Source organism: Bidens hawaiensis, unplaced genomic scaffold (assembly GCF_021521415.1).
Source record: "Bidens hawaiensis isolate Kalapana, Puna unplaced genomic scaffold, B.hawaiensis_p1.1 tig00019791_1, whole genome shotgun sequence".
NCBI lineage: Eukaryota > Viridiplantae > Streptophyta > Magnoliopsida > Asterales > Asteraceae > Bidens > Bidens hawaiensis.
In genome coordinates this window covers 389,222-408,821 of record NW_027493002.1, presented here as the reverse complement: position 1 = coordinate 408,821, position 19,600 = coordinate 389,222, and the positions used below count along the sequence as shown (strand labels likewise).

At 34.3% G+C, this 19,600-nt stretch overlaps 1 protein-coding gene across 1 annotated transcript; it reads left to right on the top strand.

Annotated features, from left to right (window-relative positions):
• The first annotated feature begins 12,171 nt into the window (after nt 1–12,171).
• LOC143559208 (FKBP12-interacting protein of 37 kDa-like) lies at nt 12,172–16,548 on the top strand. Its single transcript, XM_077047863.1, has 13 exons — nt 12,172–12,209; nt 12,296–12,357; nt 13,434–13,501; nt 13,610–13,646; nt 13,743–13,827; nt 13,935–13,999; nt 14,091–14,168; nt 14,619–14,666; nt 15,250–15,303; nt 15,522–15,683; nt 15,778–15,847; nt 15,969–16,024; nt 16,136–16,548. The coding sequence occupies exons 1-13, from the start codon at nt 12,179–12,181 to the stop codon at nt 16,298–16,300; spliced, it is 981 nt and encodes a 326-aa protein (XP_076903978.1). The 5' UTR covers nt 12,172–12,178; the 3' UTR covers nt 16,301–16,548.
• The last annotated feature ends 3,052 nt before the right edge of the window (nt 16,549–19,600 follow it).

The following is a 19,600-nucleotide window of genomic DNA, read 5'->3' as shown; positions in this document are numbered from 1 at the left end:
TTTGGTGGGTCCACCCTCATAAATATTATATTATCTTTTTCACATTCGATACGTTCAGTAGAGAGTGGTATGCTTAGATGCTAACCGGGTACAATTAGCACAACGGTGAACGGTATGTAAATGGTGACCCGGAATCTGTGGATCTTAGGACAGGTAGACCATGATGTTTGAGATGAATGAGGTAAGGCATAAATCCATCCTTATGGGTATAATACAAGGATACCGGATACGAACAGACCGACAAGTACATCTGAACTCATAAACTATAAAAGTATACGAACAGCGTTATCATATCATTTATCAACGCAGTGAGGGATTGTACAGTACAAGTTCCAGGGTCCACACTAGTTTAACTTGTTTTGGAAAACAAAAGGACAGATCTGAGTCGAGTAGAAAATGAAACTGCAAATGAGTTGTGTACCGCATGACTTTTACCACCATCGCATGTGACACACTTTCAGTTACAAACTATGAAATAAATATAGATAATCATGTTACCACTTATATTTATTGTTTTTTATCTTACTACATTTATTTGAATTAGCTGAAGATTCGATTTTTTGTTTCTTCCCGAATACTTATAATAATATTGTTAAGAATAGTTCATTATTGAAATATAGGAAATGCAAATGAGGGAGATCACGTGATTTGGATTCTGGTACACTTCATAGTTCATAATCCAATCCATATTATGGAGTACGGGTGCTATTTATTTTACTTAAATTAGTGTACAAGTATGTCCATTTTCAGGAATCTATGCACGAGAGTGTTGTATAACTCGTTAAACACCAGTCGGACAGTGTGGTAGGAACTAGTGATTCATCGGATTGGAATTCATGTGTAATTTGTTTCAAATACGCACACACAAACACGAAATTTTATATATAAAATTTTCATTTTTGACCAATTATGACCAAATAACAATTAATAAGCGACTAGTCAGGACTAACGATGATGCCTAGACATAATTTTACAGCCACACACAAACTCGATTAGAGAGTACGGTGCTGTTTGTTTTTGCAGACATAAACTGTCTGTAAGCTGATTTCATCTGTTTTTATGTCTGCAGCTGAAGATGTGGTCTGAAGCTCTGTAAGCTGAAAAAATAAGACTGTTTGTTTTTATAAGTTAACACTGTCTGCATAAACTGAAAATACAAACACATTAATTAATAAATTATTTATTAATTCATTAATATCACCAAGAAAGGGAAGTACAAGGAGTTCCAGAAGACGATGTAGAAGAAACTCCATTGTTACTATTCGAATCACCACCGCCACAAACGTCTTCGTCGTCGCCAGAAGACGTCTCCTCCGTCTCCAACCGTGACGGCGACGTGTCCGGCGTCTCAAACGGCGTATTTCCGGCGACCCTACTCTTTCTCCCGTTTTCCTCACCGTTGTACACCGGATTCGAAATGGATGGGTGGCATGGGCGATTAATCCCATCGGGACCGGAATGGCGGGGGCTCAATCGTTTATCGCGTTCAAGGGTTCCAACGGATCGATGACGGTGAAGACGTATAATATTAGCTCCTACTCGTCAATTGTTGAAGGGAAGATTGCGTTTGAAGTGCCGGAGGCTAGTGCTGAGTTTTCCGGTGGGGTGATGAGGATTTTTGCGACGATGAAGTTGCCGGAGGCGATGACGGAGGTGAATCATATCTGGCCGGAGTTTATGGGATGCTTATTGTTGTTTTTGGATGGTTGGAGAGGAGGCAGCAGGAGAGCAGGTAGGGTGAAGATGTGTGAAGCAATAATTTTTAGCTTCTTTTTTAAGATAAAAGAAGCTGATTTCAGATCTTATCTTGAAAAAAAAACAAACAGTTTTCATGGGTGATGTCTGCGTGCCTGCAGACATCACCCCTCCTGCAGATGTTTTAATCAAAAACAAACACAACCTACGTGTCAAGTGAGGCGTGGGGTATATATAATACTAGTTTTTATCCCCCGTATTACGGGGGTTGTTTTATATTGTTTATTCTAATATTTATTTATTTTTTGAATTTATATTTTTTTTATCGTATGAAAGTTAATAATATACTTATGCTATGATAATAAATTGTTTCACAAATAAATGAGATATTATAACCCGGTTTAAAAGCTATATGGTTTTGATGAGACCCAATACCCATTTATTTTTTTACTACATAATTGGTTTTTTAATTATAAATAATATTTATGAAAATTAATAATATACTTATGGTTTGATGAAACCCAAGACCCGTTTATTTTTTTTTACTATCAAATTTTGGTTTTTTAATTTAAATAATATATATATATATATATATATATATATCTTTTTTAAAATAAATAAGATATTAATTTTTATTATATCCTATTTTATAGGATTTTTACATCAACAAATCGGTGAGAATAATTTTTAATTTAATGAGATGTTATAACCCGTTTAAGGAATATCTGGGTTTGGTAAGACCCATACCCATGAATTCGGGTCAAATGCATGAGAAGCCTCTATTTAAAAATCAAGCAAATCTAGTGACTCCAAAAAAAGGGAGAGCGACCACATCGCGACACGTAGGATTTTTATGTTTTCGTTTATATATATTATTGATAGTGATTTGTGTGTTGGCCTATCCATTGGAGAATTCCTTTTAAGTCTTTATTTTAATGTAAAGAATTTATAATATTTGGACTTTGTGAAAAGATATCAAATATCATAGTCTGAAAGGTGTGTGTGGGACTGTGGGGTGATTAATATCATAGAAACTCAATGTGCCTTATACTTTTGCAAATAATCTTCCAACATAGATTTCATAATAGAGAGAGACATTTAACTTGTTGATATGGACATTGATGCTACTTGATATGAGCCTTTGCTCTCGCTTTGGTCAGGATTTCTTGCTTGATATTGGGGATGCTAACTTCTTGCATTTGACGAAACAAAGCACACCAAAACGTATTTATGTGCTTAAGTTTAGCCTAAACAGGTTCATTTTTGTTTTGGGTCAAACTCATGAACACCAGGTCGACCTGGTAGTTTGGAGATTGACCCGCTTAAATATTGTACTTATGGATGGTGGATGCATTGAATGGCATGTTCATACCTTTCACACATTGGTGTACATGCTAGCTACTTATGTAGCCCTATTAATCATTATTTGATTTTTATATTGTTACACGGCTCATGGCACTCCATTTGATACAAAGTGTAATTGACATGTTGTAAAATAGTAACATGATTTTATTTTAGGGAAATTACTAAATTATCTAACCACCATTTCACAATGTCATTGATAGATTTAGCTTTATTGAGGAGTACCCAAAGACGATTAAGGTGGTGAGGTGGGGTTAAGAGTTGTCATCAATGGTACGGCTATCTTGACTATTATTATACACCATTAACAACAACAATAATAAAAAAAAGAATTATAAGCAAACGAATCGTTATCTAAAAGAATGAGTCATAAATTACTTGATTGGAAAATTAAGCATAATATAATTGCAATTATGACTAGTTTGGTTATTGAGTAGTGACAAAATACACCAATTATTAGTGTTAACATTATATAACTTAATGTTAATCAAACTACAATAATCATTTACTATAATATGTGCAAACACTATGATGGTTTGATAGAATGTGCATGGAAATCTTGGGTTGTTCTGTTTATATATTTTTGTGCAAGCTTTTCAAAGTTTTTATCATCACTTTACAATAATGATTAAGAAAATCTATGGAATCATCAATGATTGATGCCTGGTTTTCTACTATTAAGTTATCATAGGCCAGGTTGATATTTTTTTTGATCAGATGTTTAAAGAACTCTTTTAATTTGACGATTATAAATTTATTATTAATGTTTTAATTGTATATTATATTACTATTAGTCTATTATATTAATACAACTAATTAAAATAAATAATTGACTTTAGTTATAAAAATAAAAAAGTGTCAATATTTGGTAAGATTACTTGACAAGTGGTGGCTAATTGTCCATGTGCATTTGCGTTTTTTTAATACAAATCAAGCTAAGTTGTACGCTCAAAATCCAACTTTACTAATTTTATCTTTGTGAACATCTTAAATTACATCCGTCAAACACAAGTTGCATCTAACATTTTGCATGATCTTATTGTTTCGCAAAGTATTAATTATGGCTCGTGACTTTTCCACAAAAAGGTTTTCACGGTTAACAATATATTGTATATTAACATTCATATCAATGTATAATATCAATATCTAAGAGACGTGTCTTCCACATCCATGTATTGTGATATCAATGTCGAATATACACCTAATATAACTCATATGTATTAATGTTTTACGAGGTTTTAAGTCAAATTTTTCAAGTTACAGGTCGTCTATTGAGGAACATGAACTGTCATGAAGGACAAACTATAATGTTGGGGAATTGGAAAGAGTCTGGATAATTTTAATAAATGTGGGCTTCAGGGTCGGCTCCGAGAAGGCGAAAATTTTTTTGGCCCAGAGGCGAAATTTTTTTTAGCCCTTAAGTAAAAAAAATATTTTGTTAGATTTAAACAATTTAATTTTAAATGGGCTTATTTGATTAAGATTTGAGTTGTGTAAAAAACTTTTGTATAAATATAATCTTAAAATTGTCTTAAATAAGACTACAACTCACAACCTTTTGGTTAGATGTCATAGCCCTTTACCACTAGACCAAGCTAGTAGTTATGTAATTGTGTTGAAACATTGATTATACATATTTTTGTTTATAAAAATCCATATAATTTTTTTTGAAAATAAAAATTCGGGCCTAACGGGGTGTCGGGCCTGTGGCCATCGACTACCCTGTCATGCCTCAAAGACGGCCCTGGTGGGCTTGTAATGCCTACCGTGTTTGTAAGGTTTTATTATGGGTATTTATAAACTAGAGGGTGCTAAGTGAATCTATGAACTATAAAATGAGCCATTGTGTTGATTATAGTGACAAACTTTGATATTTTGATTTATAAGTTTTTTTACAATCAACCTTAATACTTTCTAAGAAATTAAGAAAATAGTTCATGTCACGTCTAGTTGTCTAATATATAAATACTAATACACTTATGTTTATACCACTTTATGGGCATGTTTGGCAAGGAGCTTTTAAAGGTATGTTTGGCAAAACTAGCTGTTGGCTGTTAGCTGTAAGCTGGAAGCTGAAGGCTGGAAGCTGGTAGCTGAAGGCTGAAAGCTGGTAGCTGCTAACTGTAGCTTTTTAAATTTGTTTAGGTGTTTGGCAGATTAGTAGAAGCTTTTAATAAAACTAGCTGGGTGCCCGTGTGGTGCGGTGGAATGGGCGCACAACCTAACATCAACCGCATAATTAGTGTCGGTACATGATTCACTTGATGACAGTGCATGCATAACCTGAATGTAGACGTGTAATTCATGGAAAGGCTGTAAGCGTGTAGCTGATGGCGAAAATCAAGAAACAAGCTGAAATATACAGTAATTTCAAATAAATAATTTTTTAAACCAGCCTATTTTGATATGAACCCCTCTTTGAACATGCACTGTTTTAATCTGAAACATGTTCTGACTTGACCCTTTTCGACTAAAAAACGTACCGACACGAACCGAACTAATTTAACCCTTTTTGTATCGACTCGTTCTGACCCTAATTTTGTCTTACACATGACTCAAGTTCATCTGACTTGACTCCTAATTTGGTCTTACACATGACTCGTGCTCACCTGACTCAACTTGTTACCGATCATAACCGATAATCACGTAGTATGTTAATTATTTAAAGTTAAAGAAGTATAACAATATCATACTCAAATTAAAGAGAATAAAATGCTCGTTTTTATGATGTAATTTGTTTACAAAATTATTAACGTGTGAAAAAGTTACGCCGCTTAAAAAAGTCGTGGGGTTGTTAGTTTTGAATAAGGGTTGAATGTGTAACTATTATATAAATTAACAAAAGTTGATAAAAGTTCAAGTACTAAACTTTTAAATTCAAATGTAAAAACTTGTAACTAGCTTTTTCTCAAATGCTACCAATACTAGAGTTCAAATATGAAGCTTTTTCTATCAATCTAAAATCTTGAAGCTACTTCTACCAAACAAAACTTTTTACTAAATATGAGTTTTTTCTTAAAAGTTTAAAGCTTGAAGCTCCTAAAAGCTCTTAAAAGCTCATTGCCAAACATACCTTAAGCTTTTTAAAAAAAACTCATATTTAGTAAAAAGCTTTGTTTGGTAGAAATAGCTTCAAGATTTTAGATTGATAGAAAAAACTCCATATTTGAACGCTAGTATTAGTAGCGTTTGAGAAAAAGCTAGCTACAAGCTTTTACATCTGAATTTACAAGTTTAGTACTTGAACTTCTATCAACTTTTGTTAATTTATATAATAGTTACACATTCAACCCTTATTCAAACTAACTACCCCCACGACTTTAAGCGGCGTAACTTTTTCACACGTTAATAATTTTTTAAACAAATTACATTATAAAAACGAGCATTTTATTCTCTTTAATTTGAGTATGATATTGTTATACTTCTTTAACTTTAAAAAATTAACATACTACGTAATTATCGGTTATGATCAGTAACAAGTTGAGTCAGGTGAGCACGAGTCATGTGTAAGACCAAATTAGGAGTCGATTCAGATGAACTTGAGTCATGTGTAAGACAAAATTAGGGTCAGAACGAGTCGATACAAAAGGGTTAAATTAGTTCGGTTCGTGTCGGCACGTTTTTTAGTCGAAAAGGGTCAAGTCAGAACATGTTTCAGATTAAAACAGTGCATGTTCAAAGAGGGGTTCATATCAAAATAGGCTAGTTTAAAAAATTATTTATTTGAAATTACTGTATATTTCAGCTTGTTTCTTGATTTTCGCCATCAGCTACACGCTTACAGCCTTTCCATGAATTACACGTCTACATTCATGTTATGCATGCACTGTCATTAAATGAATCATGTACCGACACTTATTATGCGGTTGATGTTAGGTTGTGCGCCCATTCCGCCACACCACGGGCACCCAGCTAGTTTTATTAAAAGCTTCTACTAATCTGCCAAACACCTAAGCAAATTTAAAAAGCTACAGCTAGCAGCTACCAGCTTCCAACCTTCAGCTACCAGCTTCCAGCTTACAACTAACAGCCACCAGCTAGTTTTTGCCAAACATACCCTACATGTTATAAACAATTTCATGTAGACCAATAATTATTAAACTATATACGTTCTTATTTTTGTTGTTTGAAGTTGTAATGAAGGACAATATCAAAATTTTATTAGTAACATCAACTAAACATCTCATTTTTATTGAGTAATATCAACTAAGCACCTTATTGTTTTTCACAATTATTAAGAAAAGTCATTATAAAATTATTACCTATTTTTTTTTCAAGCATTAAATCATTGTTTGTTCTTGACTAAACATGTTAAATACATTTAAATATAATTAAGTCATGATTAAGTGTAATTGAACAATCATTAGTTACATTTGATAATTACACTTGAACCGTCCTCATTCTCTTTCAACGTCACCATCACCTTCGTCTCTCTTTTCTCATGACCCCATTCTTTTCCGCGGTGATTTTGTAGGATAAGCTGCTCACAATAATAAAATAATCTACAATGTGAAAGAAAAATAATTACATTATTAGTTACAATTGAAATAAATAGATGAACTACAACAACCAGAGCAATAAGTATCAACTAAGATAAACACACAAACATGAAAACACGCATGACAATCATATGTCATTGCTCGAAATAATTTGTGAACTTGTAGTAATCTCTCTTGCGTGTCTCAAGTAAAGTAAAAGTCTTAATTTCATAGTCACATAAAAAACTAACAAATCATTTAGCTGCATTAAAACAAAGTATTATTGAATTATACATCTTAATAGAAGTTTATACTATTTAATGAACATGTAGACCGAGTGGAATGGACCAACCGGCCATACAGGCAACCATCACCACCGACAATCCAGTTATGCTTATTTAAGTCGTGTAAACTCTTGTCATCTGTTTCTTTGTCGGTTACCACACAACTGTTTCTTCTTAGGAAGAAAAGAACTTAATAAACCATGATGTTGGAGAAGAGTCAGGAGACATATCTCGCGTTGGAGTTGTGTGGGCGAACATATGCGTATACACCCTCAAATGGTTGAGAATTCGATTTTCAAAGCTTTGAATTTGAACCCCAATTTGAATAAAAGGATGCTTTGAATAACAATCTTTCGTACCACATTCAATAAACTTGTTGGGAAAGCTTAATAGAGTGACCAAGCGTCGTCGACCTTAAACGAAAAGAGTGATTGGAGGTTTGTACTCGAAGGTGAACACAAATGTTGGGGCCAAAGGCAAACAATCACAAAACTGACTGGATTTGAGGTCGTGATCTTGTTTTTGTACATTAATAGTTATGGGCTTCACCAATTAATAGTTATATGAATTGGATTCATGAATATATAGTTACAGCCCATTAAAGACTGGACTACAATGATGAGCCCTTTAGAGAAAACCCCAAATAGTTTTGGTATAAAACAAATTTAATCCAGAAAAAGAAGTTCCTCTGAACATATTCACTAGCTCACCCTTCTATATTTAGTTTTTTTCTTCTTTGAACAACACAGCATATTTAGTTGATAACTAAGAGTAAGGTGCTGTTTGTTTTTTAAGACAAAAATTATCTGCAATCTGATTTTATCTAATTTAATGTCTGCAACTGAATATGTGGTCTGAAGGTCTGCAATCTGAAAACATAATACTGTTTGTTTTATAAACTGGATATCGTCTACATAAGCTGAAAATTAGTTATCTATCATATATATTATAGTGGATAAAAGTCATTTAGCGTTTGTAGACTGCTAAAATAATTGGTAGCGGTGCACGAACTATGGAAGTGGGTGGTGGTAGACAATTGTGGTAGGTGGTGAACGGCAAGGGGTGGTGATGGAAGGTTGTGGTGGTGGGAGGTGGACGGTGATGGTGGCTGACAATGGGTGGTGGTGGTGATGAACGATAGTGGTGGATGGTTGTGCCGGGTGGTGGTGGGGGTGGTGGTGGTGGATGGTGGCGAGTGGTGGTGGCGACGGACGGTGGATGGTGGTGGTGGATGGTGGTGGTAGTGGACGGTGGTTGTGGTCGACGGGAGTGGTGGTGGTTATGGACGGCGGTGGTGGTGGTGGTGAATGGTGGTGGTGGTGGCGGCGGACGGTGGATGGTGGTGGTGGTGGTGGCGGACGGTGGGTGGTGGTGGTGTTGGACATTGGGTGTTGGTACTTGGTATAATGTTAAGAAGTGTGAAGAAGTGTGAAAATGTTGAAAAAAAAACTTATTTTTTAAGACCATAAAAGCAGTTTTCAGATCTTTTTTTTTATAAAAAACAAATAGTCTTCAAAAGTTTATGTTTGCGCGCCCGCAAACATAGGCTAAGTGTGATAAATATATCAACTTATCAACAATTGTATAGGTAAGCTTTATCATATACTTGCAATGTTTATACAAATAGTTGTAGATTGATTAGGTTTCCTACTCCTATATACAATAAATACTTCATGTTCTTTTCTGTAAAATACTTAGTTAATAAAATTTGGGTGCGGTTAAACGTACCTCCTCTTCATCTCATTTTTACTAAACATACCCCTCCCTCAAATTTTAAATTTATACAATTCAAGCCTTTTTTTGTTGTCATTTTGTTATCTTTTATTATTATTGTCTTTAGTTATAATTTTTAAGAATATTTTTTTTACTATCTTTTATATTTTTAAAACATATTTTTTTTAAATAAAAAAAATATGTTTTCTTAATAAAAATAAACACATTTTCTTTATATAATTGTTTTCATTGTTTAGAGAGTGCTTTTTTTAATAGTTTTTGGAGATAGTTTGCAATTTCTAAAACAAATTTCTTAATGTTTGTTAATAAAAAAGTTAAAAAAATAGTGTACTTGCGTAATAAATGCACAAATTTTGTATTATAAAACTTAAAAAAATGTTAGAGAGTAATATGTTAAACAAAATTGTTAAAGGAATTGAAAGTCGGAAAATATAGAGGAGGTGGTATGATAAGTAGAAGAGGGAGCACATTTCACTTTAGCCCGACCCATATATATATATATATATATATATATATATATATATATATATATATATATATAGGTATTGGATCATTTCAGAAGTTCTTTTACAGCGAGAAGTGCGAGAAGAGAAGATGTAACTCCATTAATCCTTAATTTCACTCCATTTCTTATGTGTAGGTGCATATATATGTGTGTATGTACGTATGTTTGTATATGTGTACGTATGTTTGTATATGTGTATGTATGTTTGTATGTGTGTAGGTACAAAGGTTTGAATGTGGCTCGGTACATTTATATATTTGTAGGTAGGTTTGAATGTGTAATTAAGACATAAATACAACCAACCTACATATATGTATGTAACATCATATGAAAGGGTGTGAAATTAAGGATTAATAGAGTTATACCTTCACTTCTCGCTGTGATATCACTTCTCGCAAGATCCATCCCATGTATATATTTCTCGATACATGTATCTCTTATTATTCAACTATTAAACTTGTTTTATAAAAACAACCATTTTATGCTTTTGTAGTCTTGTATATATACAAGAATAAAGAGGTTTGTGTTTTTGGAAGGTGTGAAAACCAGATTAAAATTTGGTATCAAACTGGAAAATCACATTTTAACAAAAAAATAAAAAATAAAATAATGCATGTAATTTCGGTTTCTTGGTTAAGTTTAAATGAAATGGGATTCGATAAGACTAAATTTGACTAAATCTAAGCTAAATAAGATTAATTTTGCGTAGATTCAGATTGAACCGAAAACTAATAACCTAATTCGATTTGGTTTAAAATGAAACCCAACTCGAATAAGCAATACACTTCATTAAAAAGTAGTATTTACATTGATATAAAATAAAAACGAGCAACAAATTGTGTCACCAGCCCTTTCTGGATAACAAAACCAAGCCTTATAAAAAAAACATTCATCGGTCGTGGGTTCACAACATTTACTATTCATAACCAGTTTGAAATGAAGTAGCTCTACAATCTCAGGCGTTACAAAACCAAAAGTATCAAATGTGAAATGTATAAACACGCATTGGTTGTCAAGATACGCTCTCTCGTATTTGGTCACTTTGCACGAGGCAACTTATAATAATATTCCCAAGCTAGGGATGAGTGGGTACCAATACCGGCTCCAGTACCGAATATACCAATACTGGGTTTTCCCAAAATTTTGGTACCGGTACCGAAAATACCGTTATTGAATTTCCCAAATTCTCGATATCGGTTCCGAAAATACCGTTATTGATTTTTCGAAATTCTTAGTACCGATATCAGTATTGATTATTGAACCATTTCTGGTTCGGTACTGGCATTGAAGACAAAATTTGGGAAATACTGATACTAACAACTTAAAACTCGCACTAACTCGGTACCTACTCGAGCCCGTTTTACTCATCCCTAGCCCAAGCCCACAAAAAAGGAAACCCCTGTCAAAATGACACGCATAAATCATTTTGATTTTATGCAATTCGGCTCTGATTCGATTTTCGGTTTATTCGGAACCGAAACCTCTATCGATACCGAAACCAGAACGAGTGATGTATTATTAGGGGTTTGTTTGGCCTAGCTTTTTAAGGAGGCTTTTTTAGCTTTTTTTACAAATAAGCTTTTCCTGGTGTTTGGTTTAGCTTTTAAGCTTATGCTTATAAGCTAATTTAAAGAAGCTTATGTGAAAATGGTTTTTTAGCTTATTTAAAGAAGCTTACTCGTGTAAGGGGTGTAAGTTACTCATTTGCCTTTAAACAGTGGTGGATTAGTAATTATGAAACAAGTGATTACTCTAACAAATTAAAGAATAACAACTTATTAAAAACCATAATTAACTTGTAGAATATAAGCTAATTCAGACACTTGTCCATACAATAGAAAATACGCTATAATCTTCTTTAAAATATTAAAAAAAAAACAGAATAGAATGTAAAATCCGTAAAATAACCGATTTGAGTCACGAAGCACAAACACAAAACCTAAGGCTCTGTTCGTGAGTTCAACTTTAATTGTTGTTAACACCTAAAACTGTTGTTAACACCTATGGCATCTCGTGCTCACATAGACGACGTAAGTCTCATAAATTTCTAGGGTTTCTATCTCTTAATTAATCACTTCTTCATTTTCCTAATTAATTGCAATTGCAGGATGATGAATTCGATGGGGGATTTTACCGGAACCAGGCGTCCAGGTTATTACTATTATTAATTTCCTCTTTACTTAATCATCATCATCATCATTTTCCTTTTAGGTTTTGATTTCGTAATATGATTTTAGGCACTAAGAGAGGATTTGCAGATCTTGATGATGACGAGGACGATATATTTGGCTCCAAAAAGGTTTTCTTTCTTTATATTATTGCTTATATTCAGCCTTAACTTTGGGTGTATGCTATTAAGAGCAGCAACCTTATTGCTAACAAGTAACAACACATGAAATTATAAAATTATTAAACACTTTGTTTCCAACTTTTCATACCATTGTAAGCAAATGAATAACTTAAACTTGGACCGACAACCTTGAGCCTTTTAGGTTCTACTATCAACGACCATAAGACGATATGTTGAAACATATATTGCCTTAAGTATCTAGGATGAAATGGAGAGTATTAGATCATTCTAGGCCAAGAGCATCTTAAATAAAACACATAGTCAATGAACGTTGTGCCTTCTGTCTCAAGTTAAAAATTTCTAATACTATTTGTTTGTAACCAGTTTCTTTTGGTTACCTTTAGACGACGTTACTTCGTATGTTTGTAGTTTTATTGATTTTTATTTGCTTTACAATTTAACATCTACTACGAGGTTTACTTTCTCTTGAAATACAGTTATTTCCACAATCAGTTTTTATATGCATTAACAGATTAATATCCACGTACTTCCGCCGAAATGTGGTTTAGTCCCTAAATATTTTTGTGATTGATGAAGTCCTTAAAGTTCGATTTTTTGGTTTAGTCCTTCGATTTTTTCAATAAGACGTATAAACATTAATGCCTTAACTTGTAAATCAAAGACTAAGTTTTTGAGGAGTTAAATCACTCACAACAACAATTCTGTATATATTCCTGAATAAAGAGTTAAACGTGTGAGGGTTTATGCGAAATAATTTAGAGACTAAATCACTCGTTGTATCTGTTAAAATATATTTACATGTGATCTTTCAAGAGGTATTTTGAATTAAGATCGCTTAGAAGTATTTAAATTGTTTTTCAATATAAATTCATCAGCACGAAACGGTAAAGGTTTCCATTTTTTTGTTTTTTGAGCAAACAATCATATATTCCAAATTATATGGTATATAAGACTTGTCACCTAAGAAAACATTTTATCTTTACATTTTATTATATAATTTTCGTTGTCAAATGAGTGCTATTTTGATAATTTTCGTGCTTATTACTGCTTTGTTTTTATCTCAGGCTAACTCAAAAGTAGAAGAAACTGTACCAGGTGTGACTACTGGGATGATTTTATCCCTTCGCGAGAGGTACTGTTAGCTGATATAGATTATATTCTTTTTGAAGTACTTATAGTTGGATCATAATTCATGCATAAGTCAACCCATTCACATCTTTCTATTTGTTGTCTTTTGTAGTCTCCAGAGCTGTAAGGATAATCTTGCAACATGCCAAGTATGTATGATGTTACTTTTACACTTGTTCTAAATGACCTTTTAGTCTTCAAAATCCTCATGGTACGTAACATTAAATTGTTGATATTGTTTTCAGTTAGAGCTTGAAGCTGCAAAGTCAGAAATTCAAAAATGGCATTCTATATTTCAGAATGAGTCTGCTACAACAGGCACATCAGTTGGTTAGTTTCTGTAAATACATATTACTATCATTTTAAAAATAGAACACATAAAATATGATTTTTAATTATTTATGGGTTTATTGATATATGAACCATTTTCCATGTAGAACCTAACGTTGTTATCGGTTATCTCCACGATTTAAAATCTTCGGAGGGAACACTCAGAGAGCAGGTTACATAATAATGCTTTTGTGTTAGTAATGAAATATCAATCCTGACTTTTGAGTTCTAATTGACATTATATATTGTATTCTTGTTTTCAGCTAGAAAAAGCAAAGAAAAAGGAAGCTGCTTTTATAGTAACCATTGCAAAACGGGAGCAGGAGATAGCAGATTTAAAGGTATAATTTTTTTCAGTTGTGTGAATATATAATGGACTTATATAGTTATATTCACAGGTTATGTAATAATTGATCTCTTATCGCCACTATATCTACCAATTTATGTTAAACAATTGGCGCTCTTAGTTGTTTTTCTCTAGAATTTTGTTGGGTTATTTCAAAAGATATTTTACTGGATACTTTCACTTAGGGTTGTGCATGAGACCCAAAAAACCACCGTAGCCAAAATAACTGAAGCCAAAAATACATCATTTTGGCCAATTTTTTTTCTTAGCTAAAAAATTTCAAGCCCAAATGATAAATCTGAAAAGGCCGAAACCAAATGCTTCCCAAAATCTGAAAAAAGAATTTTGGGTTTAGTTTGAGCCTAAAACTGACTCAAATCGATCGAAGCACACACTGACCTTCTTCACTACCCGCCTAACTGCTATTTATGTTCAATTATTTCAGTCTGCAGTTCGGGATTTAAGATCACAACTCAAGCCTCCATCGATGCAGGTATGTCATTGGTTATTATAATCTCTTATTATCCCTAAAGCCAGAATGAGGTACATTGTGTCCAACTTTGTACTCTTTTAGTTTTGGAGTGAAACTAGCTTCAACTTTCATAGCTGACATGCCTTTATAAAGTGCAAAAATGTCAACTGCAGTAATGATTAAACCACACTAGATCAATCAATCAATCATACCCAGTGGGGTCCCACCAATAGCAAAGCTATAAGTAGGGTCTGGGGAGGGTGGGATGTAGGCACACCGTACCTCTATCCGACGGGATAGAGAGGTGGCTTCCAGGGAGACCCTCAGCTCAGAGTAACATTGTATGAGAGAAAATAAAGAGCATCAAAGTTTGATAGTAATAAAATTGCTAATAGCACGTAGTACAATTAATAATACCAATACATGTATAGATAACAATATAGAAAATATATGAAAAGAGGAAAACATAATGGTGTGTGACCAAGAACAGGTAAAGAAAAACCCCTACGGTATTCCTTTCTCCCTAGAAAAGCTGAAATTGATTTATCTTTTTTTATTTATTTTGTTGACTTTCTTGGTATGACATTTTGTGAAAATTTTGCAGGCAAGAAGACTGTTACTTGATCCAGCAATTCATGAAGAGTTTACACGTTTGAAGGTACAAGGATCAAGCGCCTAGATGTTTTGATGAAATTGCATAACCATTATGTAAATTAAAATGTTTAAGTTTAAAGGTTCAGTATAAAACTGATGTTGAATGATGAAGCTGTATGTAACATCTTAGTAACATAAATTTACTGCCAATACAAGTTAAAAAAGTAAAGATACAATTATTACTGTGTAAGGTATTTGTAGTTAATGCTATCATGATTTCAGAATTTGGTAGAGGAAAAGGATAAAAAAATAAAGGAGGTGCAAAGTAATATTGATGCGGTTAGTTTCACTCCACAAAGTAAGATGGGGAAGATGTTAATGGCTAAGTGCAGGACTCTGCAGGAGGAAAATGAGGAGATTGGAAATCAGGCTAGGGAAGGAAAGGTGATATACATTTTGTAAAAAAAGATTAAATTATCTAGAACTAAAAGGTTCTGATTAAATATTAATGATTGATTCACATTTTTTTGCCTTGCAGATACATGAATTATCAATGAAACTTGCTTTGCAGAAATCTCAAAATCTAGAGCTCAAAAATCATTTTGAAGGTTAGTGTTCTATTTCTATTTTTAATATGGACATTAAATTTTCTTTTTCTCTCTCATTTTAAGACCACTTATATTATAAAATTAAGTCTACACTAAATGTTAATCATACTTGTTTATGCAGGACTTAGCAAGCACATGGAGGGATTGACAAACGAAGCTGAAAAATCAAATGAAATGGTTTGTTTTTCTTAAACCCTTTCTTGATGTTTAATGAAACAAGACTTCTGTACTGAACTTAACTATATGCACCCAAAAATGGTTACTTAACATGTTTTTGGTTTGTTGCAGACACTAGTATTGGAAGAGAAACTAGAAAACAAGGATGTGGAGATCCAAAGATTGAAGCAGGACCTGGAACAAAAGCAGGGCAAAGTAGTAACCGAGACAGTAGTTTGCGACAAAGATGACGAGGAAAACATAAACCCAATGGACACTGAAAATGAGAAATTGTAAACATGCAATCAACTTTGTAGTTGTGTCTGTTTGGTATTTTTGTTTGAAAAGCTCGCCAAACGTCATGCTATGTGGTGAACGTTTTTTTTCACAAAAAACCATTCGTGTATAACGCTCTGTTTATTATGTTTTGTTTGAAGTTCAGTAGTCATCTAGACACAAATGGGTTTAAGCTTCTGATATGTTCTTGGTCATTCATTTGAAGTAACTTGTTCGATGGGTGCTTATTCGTTTGACTATTTTGTTGTTGCATTGAATTTAAATGCATGTGTGATGTCACGGTTTCTCATGGTCATGGGTTTGGTTTTGTGGATGTTTCTTATACCTATTCAAAATGAAGGGTTTTTAGTTTAAAAACTCCTGAATAAAACCTGACAGAATATTGCACTTAATCCTGGGTAGAGGTGCACAAATCGGGTTTTTCTAATACCTGGGTTCGAGTATGAAACTAGTTTCGGGTATAATCGGGTATTGTAAAATCGGGTATTGAGAGAAATCGGGTAGGGTTCGGGTAGGGTATTGACGAGAAAAACTCAACCCTATGCACCCGGGTAGGGTATAATCGGGTTCGGGTATTGGAACCGGGTACGACCGGGTATTAATACCGGTTTTGAATTTGTAAATTATTTATTCATTTTTAAATTTGTTTAAAACTAAAATTTGCTTTGTAATTTATTAAAGTAATTAAACTATATTACAAAAATCATAAATCCACTTAAGTACAAATTATTTACTTAATAATATGCATTTAAAGAAAACTTAAACATAAAAGTTGTGAAGTAAACATAAAAATATACTATAAAAACTCATGTATTATTTTGGGTATTAGAAAACTGTTATCGGGTATAACCGGGTATGGGTATGAGGTATAACCAGTTTCGGGTATTTATGGGTATAAAACGGGTACGGTTTCGGGTACGGGTATTGAGCTCAAAAAGCATACCCTATCCATACCCTACGGGTAGGGTCGGTTCCGGTTCCGAATATTTTTTTTCGGATCCGGTTCTGAGTGCAGGGTTTTTTTCACCTCTAATCCTGGGTCTAACATAAATAACCAAAAATAATGTGCCATAATGGAGTTTAGATAATGACTGATATGATGCATGGTTTTTTCATGCAAAACTTAGATGTTATTATCAACATTTAGTTTTAATAAACCTAAACCGTGAAATCAAACCTTGGTAACAATTGGTTTTGATCTTGTCAATGAGCTAGTGTTGGAGTGGTAAGGTAGATACGTGTTTCATGTGACCCATGTTGGATTCCTGCTCTCAACATTTAGTTTCAGTGGCACTAGGATGATGATGAAATACAAATACTACTATATTACGCGAGTATGTGGCTTTCACTAGTTGGATATTTGAATTTAACGGGTTTTCGTGCAATTGTTCATGGGCGTTGACCTTAAGTGAGGGTTTTTCCTGGATCAAAAGACGACTGTATCTCGATGTGGTGAATTTAGCCAGCAACTCATTAAGTTCAGAGATTAACGAAGTGATTTGGGTCATAATTTAACCAGAAAACTATCAAGCCCTCCTAACAGACCTAATGTGACTTTCGTTTAATAACTAACTAGTCAGGCCGGTTCAGTTTAAAGCCAAATAAGTGACTCGGTTTGACTACCATTTTGAAAATAAAAAACCTGTGTTTAATGAATGGAACCTGTAGGGGTATGGTACTAAACCCGGTTTTACGACCCTAAATTTATTATGTTTGGCTTATTTTATTATATGGACTAATACAATGTTATTGGGCTGAGGGGGTTTTGTGGAGGTAACCCTAACTGGGCTAGGCCCATTAGGGTACCATGATGGTGGCCATGAGGCTCCCTATATAAGGAGGTCTCCACCTCCTTATTAGGGGTTGGTCATTCTCAATAAGAGCCACTGTGACATCTGCCCAATTCGACCCGACCCAGGTACCCGTTTTCGAATCCAATTCTTTTTTTTTTTATGATTTAAAAGTTGATTATTAATCTTTGTAAATTTAACATTAAATAAATTATATATATATATATATATATATTTTTATATTACTTACTAATAATAATAATTTCCTTTCCGCCGTCCCGCCTCTTTCTCTTTCTTGTCGCCATCCCGCCTCCCTTTTCTCTCTTGTCGCCGTCCCGCCCCTCTGTTTAACCCTTAAGCCTGAAACCCCTTTTTCTCTTAACTCTTTGCTTGTCCTTTGGTTCTTCCCGCCTAAGGATGTCTGCGCAACTCCACGCGCCAGACTCCTTACAGGGAAGCCTGCGTGAAGACCAGCTGTTCCTGCGATACGCGAGGCGAACTGTTCCCTCGGCGCGCTAAGGATTGTAGTTCTTCCCGCGGCGCGCGAAGGATTGTAGTTCTTCCCGCGGCGCGCTAAGGATTGTAGTTCTTCCCGCGGCGCGCTAAGGATTGTAGTTCTTCCCGCGGCGCGCTAAGGATTGTAGTTCTTCCCGCGGCGCGCTAAGGATTGTAGTTCTTCCCGCGGCGCGCTAAGGATTGTAGTTCTTCCCGCGGCGCGCTAAGGATTGTTGTTCTTCCCGCGGCGCGCTAAGGATTGTTGTTCTTCCCGCGGCGCGCTAAGGATTGTTCTGTCTGCCTTCGCCCTCGCGCTCGAGCCTTCTCGCGCTAGGCACTTAAGTCTTTTCTCCAGTTTAAGCCAGCCTGTATGCTTTTGAAATATCTTATCTTTGGTATAAGCACTGTAGGTCAGTTCCGACATCTGTCCGAAAAGCCACTTTCGGCGCAGCATGCGCACCAATCCTATTGGTTGACAGAAAAAGTGACTAACATAATCTTTTGAAATCTTCTTTTGCATGTCTTGAACAGTGCTTTATCTGACACCTCCCATGCTTTACCTGCAACCTGTCAGCTTTTCCCCATCCCCTGCAGCTGCCGGCATATCTTTTGATATCTTTTGCTTTTGGTTTCTTATGCTTTTTAATACCTTTTGCTGGATTTGATAAGATCTTTTCCCCTTTTCAAGGGATTGTGTTCCCTTGGGTTTTCCTATAAATTAAGCTAATTTCTTGTCTATTAACACTACACACACTACACTTAATCTCTCTCCCTTTGCTCTCTGCCCTAGTTCCTCAGTAGCCCCAATCCCTCTCTCTACCTCCGTCTTCTCTTCTGTTCTGCCCAGAATCTCGGTAAAAATAAATATATATACCCTGTTTTAATTTATTTAACTAACAAAAATCGATACTTACTGCATATATTCAAAACATAAAAACCAATCGTTAAACCAATAACCTCTTATTTATAGGTTAACTTGTGCTTGTTTAAAATTTGGATTCTTGCATTATCTTTC

What these genes read in the sequence shown, in the direction of transcription:
- LOC143559208 (XM_077047863.1), top strand. Translation starts at nt 12,179, where the DNA reads ATGGGGGATTTTACCGGAACCAGGCGTCCAG. An exon ending in AGGGAACACTCAGAGAGCAG is followed by an intron (nt 14,000 to 14,090) that starts GTTACATAATAA and finishes TCTTGTTTTCAG; the next exon opens with CTAGAAAAAGCAAAGAAAAA. An exon ending in GCTCAAAAATCATTTTGAAG is followed by an intron (nt 15,848 to 15,968) that starts GTTAGTGTTCTA and finishes TTGTTTATGCAG; the next exon opens with GACTTAGCAAGCACATGGAG.